Source organism: Garra rufa, chromosome 17 (assembly GCF_049309525.1).
Source record: "Garra rufa chromosome 17, GarRuf1.0, whole genome shotgun sequence".
NCBI classification, from domain to species: domain Eukaryota; kingdom Metazoa; phylum Chordata; class Actinopteri; order Cypriniformes; family Cyprinidae; genus Garra; species Garra rufa.
This window is the reverse complement of record NC_133377.1, coordinates 34,818,756-34,824,037: the sequence shown is the minus strand read 5'-3', so window position 1 is coordinate 34,824,037 and position 5,282 is coordinate 34,818,756. Positions and strand designations below refer to the sequence as shown.

Here is a 5,282-nt window from a genome sequence, read left to right as displayed (position 1 = left end):
AAGGAATAAATGAGTGAGCAAGAAAAAAAATTCATAACTTATTTTTCTGTTTCTGTTAAATGTTGTATGTTGTTGTGTTTTTTTGTAAAACTGTCGTATGCAAAAAAATGAGAAGACTGTCAAGCGCACATTTACAAAAGTGCACAACTATGTTTTAATGATGATATTCTGAAGAGGGCACTTGATTTATTGTAAAAGTTTGAGGCACACGTGACCTCTTTCACTTGTCATCAGTGAAGGTAAATGAATATGGCTGTTCACAGATAAATTTGTTCTTGTATTGGCAGGAGGCATCAAACCAAGAATTTAAATAGATATCCTCATTTCCCAGACAAGCGCAATCTTCTCCAGAAGCGTTATCTCCAATCCAGTTATCAGGTTCTTTTGACCCTGATTTCTTTACATACCAATACCTATTGAAGCAAAAAAACAAGATGCTGTCAAGTGACATCATACATTCAATGACAATACTATGCATGTGCAATGTTTCAAAAGTGGTTATAAAACAGATTGGTCCTTAATAATGATTGGCCAATAGCTAAATAGCTGATAAAGTATGGCTATGACTGCTTCACCAAAACAACAGGCCACTGTATCCCTGTGCAATCAATGCACTGTTCTATGTATTGTGTATTTCAGGAAAGTAACTTGTTATTTTTTATTTTAAAAAGCATGGGTGACCCCTGCTGGCCTAATGTTTGCATCCTTCACCTTTAATTTTTGAGGCCCCACTTGTTAAAGGTCAGTCATTAATTACTCACCCTCATGTCGTATCAACCCTTAAGACTTTCATTCTTCGGAACTCAAATTAAGATATTTTTGATGAAACCCAAGAATTAAGTACCCTTGCCCTTCATAGACAGCAAGGGTACTACCACGAACAACCCTGCTAAAAAAAAAAAAAAACAGCTAAAACCAGCCTAGGCTGGTTGGCCAGTCTTAGCTGGTTTAAGCTGGAAGTAGCTGGTTTTAGCTGGTCTCCCAGGCTGGGAAAGTGGCCAAACCCCCTCTAAACCAGCCTGCTGACCAGCCTAGGCTGGTTTTAGCTGTTTTTTCAGCAGGGTTGATCGTGGTAGTACCCTTGCTGTCTATGAAGGTTAAGGGTGCCTAAATTCTTGGATTTCATCAAAAATATCTTAATTTGAGTTCCGAAGAATGAAAGTCTTAAGGGTGTTTTTTTTTCAGCAGGGAAAGTCCAGCCTAGGCTAGTTAGCTGTTCTTAGCTGGTTTAAGCTGGAAGTAGCTGGTTTTACTTGGAGACCACGCAGAGGCTTTCCTTTACACGTAAACAAAGCACAGCATATGGATGTTTTTTTTTTGTGTGTGCAAAAAAGGTATTCTTGTAGCTTCATTAAATTGCAATTGAACCACTGATGTCACATAGACTATTTAACTAATGTCCTTACTACGTTTCTATGCCTTGACTATGGTAGTATCCTTGCTGTCTATGTTGGGTCTGGGAACTCTTAATTAATATCTTAATTTGTTAAAAATTAAAAGATGAACAAAGGTCTTACAGGTTTGGAACGTCATGAGGGTGAGTAATTAATGACAGAATTTTCTTTTTTAGGTGAACTATTCCTTTAACACAGTGTGTAAGTTGTATTACTGTTGTAATAGCGTCATTTTGTGGAAAGATTTTTTTTTTCTCTTCAGTAGTAGTCAGTTGCAGTGTTACATTACAAGTAACACAAGTTATGTATTAATAGAACTTTTTCCAAGGAGCTAGTAAAGTAATGCATTGCTTTTTAATTACCAAGAAAATAGCTGAGTTACTTTTCAAATAAGTAACAGCAGTTACTTTTTTCCCCATTTATTGATTAAAAGCTCTCCTGTCCCCATGTTGAGAGAAATTGTAAGAGGTTACTTTAGTTCTAGAATAAATGTGAACATGCAAAAAATAATCTCACTCACTAAAAAAACAGAAACAGTATTCCTCAAAATGAATAAAAACAGTGAAATTCAACGCAAACCTGCAATAACTGAATATGTTAAATAATACAAATATCCTTTATGTATTTAATCCCATTTTATTAACCAGTGTCTTTGCTGCCAACCTTCGATGATCCAATTCATCCATACTAATTATTAAAAATTACTCAAGATAATCTAACATTTGTTTTCAGCTTTTTTTTATTGCTGAAGAGTTGACATTTTTTCTTCTGCGGACTACTGTACAGATGTGATTTTACTTTTCTCTAAGCCTGAGGCTTTTGGACTTTTTATATTAAAAACAAGCCCTGCCCAGATTTAAAAAGTAACGCAACGCATTGCTTTCCATAAAAAGTAACTAAGTAACGTAATTAGTTACTTTTTTAGGGAGTAACTCAATATTGTAATGCATTACGTTTAAAAGTAACTTTCCCCAACACTGGCCAGTAGTACCTCTTCTCAAGAAGATGCATACGTATGTGGGAAAGCCTGCAGTATCTGTTTGAGGAAGAATGTTTATCAAAAAATTTCAAAGCTTTCTGTTTCAGGTATACATGTTCATTGAGCCAAATCCCCACCATGTCCCCATGTTCGCATGAGAAACAAACACCACAAACCAAGCAATGAAACGGGGCTGTTATCTGATTAAACCGCACAGTGCTGCCTGTGTTTAATTCAGCGAACAGGTTTGTTTTTCATGCTGTGAGATAAACTTACTTATGTGTGTCAGGAAATATAATATGTTGTGTTAAAGCATAAATGACACTGAGCATGAGAACAGTTCTTAGTCTGTTTTATTTGCTCTTCTTTCAGATGACATGATTTTCCAAAATCCTAAAACTTAAACTAAAATTACATTGCTGTATCAGACTTTTGGATCCCCACCAACAAACTGCAGATTAAAGAGAAAATAGTTCTTACTCCAGCTGTGTTTCATGGAGAGTTTGATTATTCATCCAAACCCAGTGTCCCTCAGTTTCTAGATCATTGAGACCAATCCAGTGTACCTCTTCAATTTTACGAACCAGGAAATCCTGATGGAGAACATTTACTTTATTGCAGTTCTTTTGAAAAAAAAGTGATTTTTAATCTTGCTCCGTATGTAATTCAGTCAATAAAAACACTTTAGTTTTTCTATCTTACCGTATTTCTTTCTTGTTTATTGTGACCAGATGAGCTTTTGATGCCACACAAAAATCACGGCTGTCAAACCATGTCTGTTTTTTAGAGGAGAAGAAATAACACTTTCCACGATATGCTGTCCAGCCATCCTTGCACGGTTTACAAAGTGAAGACGCAAATTCTGGAAATCACGTTTAAAGCCATAACTGAAGCAATCTCTAGCAATATTTACTTTTACAATACATAGTTTTATAAACTATGATTATTGACTTGTAACAGAGCAGGAAAATAAAATAAAACAGAATATTGACCAACAAAAACAGAAAGACCAAAGTCTTGAAACGATTTATCCACTCACCATTGCATGAAGAAAGGCAGTTTTTGGCAGCGTTGTACTTGTGCAAGAGCTTTTCATCCCCGTCTGATACAGAACACACTGCTTAAATGAACAAAGAAAAACAAGCAACAAAAAAACAAGTTGGTTTAGTGTAGCCACAAGCCAATGAAGGGAAACAATAATAATTTAATCTCTCGTAAATTAAACAGTTGTGAAATAAAACATTTCACAATTGAATCTTTATATATTCTGTTTTATTTTCCCAACTAGATTTATAATGTATATGCTTACACTTCTCTGGATCTGACTGTAGTTTGGAAACATTGTGCTGTTGGTCAGTTGGAGCATCACACACGGTAAAATTACCAGAATCTATTTGACAAACATACAATAATTGCAATTTTAATGAATCTGTAAACAGGATTCTCCAAATAGCTTCAAAGTAGTTCTCATGTCTTAAGGTTTGTGACTGGTTGATGACAAAGTGAAATCAAACATATGTTCTCAAGAGTGATAATATTAATAGTTTAAGAAAGGGCAACAAACATTTTTTCGAAATATTGGTAAAACACTATGTGTTTTGGACATTTGTTTTTTTAAAGGCGTAAATATATTTAGAGTGATATTTATAAAGTACAAATGTAGTCAGGATAAGAGTTTTATCAAGTTTTGCAAAATAAATGTGTACTTCACACAGTTAAAAGAAAGGTCTTAGTTTATTTAACTTTGTTAAATAAATATAATTAATAAAAATTAAATAAAATAAATAAATGAATAATATTTTTTATTCAACAAGTTTCTAAAGGAGCGATAAAGTCTAGAGTCCTGCACTCTGCAAAAGGGCTGTTTTCAAAATATACAAACACAATATAACATAAATTACTCACACATTATCCCCAGTACACAGAGTCCTCCAAGAGCCAAAACAAGAGCGACACTGAGAACAGCCAGAAGAACTTTAGTCCGCTTTGAGGACGAAACTTTATTACCTGTGATGTAGAGATCAAATGTATTGACTGAATTCCAACATGATTCAAATGTACAATGTTGATTATTTCATTTAATATTTACCAAGCAGTCAGCTTGAACAATTAATTGATTTTGCATTTAAAGAAGCATTTAATAAATTAATTAATAAAGAGAGCGATAGCCTGCTTTATACTGAGCGTTAGTAGAGCTATGTGGTGGGAACCATAAATAGCAACAGGATGCAATGCAGGATGTCAAACTCAAAAGTGTTCAATGTCTTGTGAATGTTAATACATTTAATTAAGCATTATTTTACAGTGTTGATGGCGTCCATTGAACTGTTATTCTACATATAAATTAATAAGAAATGAACAAAATGCACATACTTACAGATGACTAGAAAATCACACGTATGCATTCTCTTACCCTCGCAATGACTGCATTTTTTGTTTGAAGAATCAACCCAATTCACATTACCATAGACCATTTCCATTTTACTAACCCGACAGCAAACTCTGTGCCCTGTGTGCAAAATCTCAAAGGAAGCTGTTATCAACTTTAGTGTGGTTATAGACTGCAATGATGCCACAGGAAGTAGCTGACAAGCTAACAAGTAAGATCTTGTTATTTTGTGGTATAAAAAGCATTCATAAGTGACACATGAACATATTGATGCAATTTAGCAATGCTGTATTATTATATATACATTACACTCTAAAAAAGTTTCACAATCATTTTGACTTTAATATAATTTAAAATTCATCAAGTTTCTGATGTAGTTATGTTTGCCATTTTCTTTCCCAGAGGTCACTGTGTGTCATGTTTTGATGTCAAAGCATAAACAGGCATGCAATCACTGAAGAAGCTGTCTGAACGCAAAGGCATTTACTTGCAGCATGAAACTGGAGTGATGGGCAAAAAT

At 34.3% G+C, this 5,282-nt stretch overlaps 1 protein-coding gene across 1 annotated transcript; it reads right to left on the bottom strand.

Annotated features, from left to right (window-relative positions):
* Nucleotides 1-220: 220 nt before the first annotated feature.
* Nucleotides 221-4,853, bottom strand: LOC141289379 (CD209 antigen-like protein 2). The gene is given in 7 exon segments (XM_073821485.1): nucleotides 221-413; nucleotides 2,854-2,966; nucleotides 3,057-3,235; nucleotides 3,413-3,475; nucleotides 3,683-3,763; nucleotides 4,279-4,380; nucleotides 4,787-4,853. Coding segments are annotated over 7 exon segments (798 nt in total).
* Between the last annotated feature and the right edge of the window lie 429 nt (nucleotides 4,854-5,282).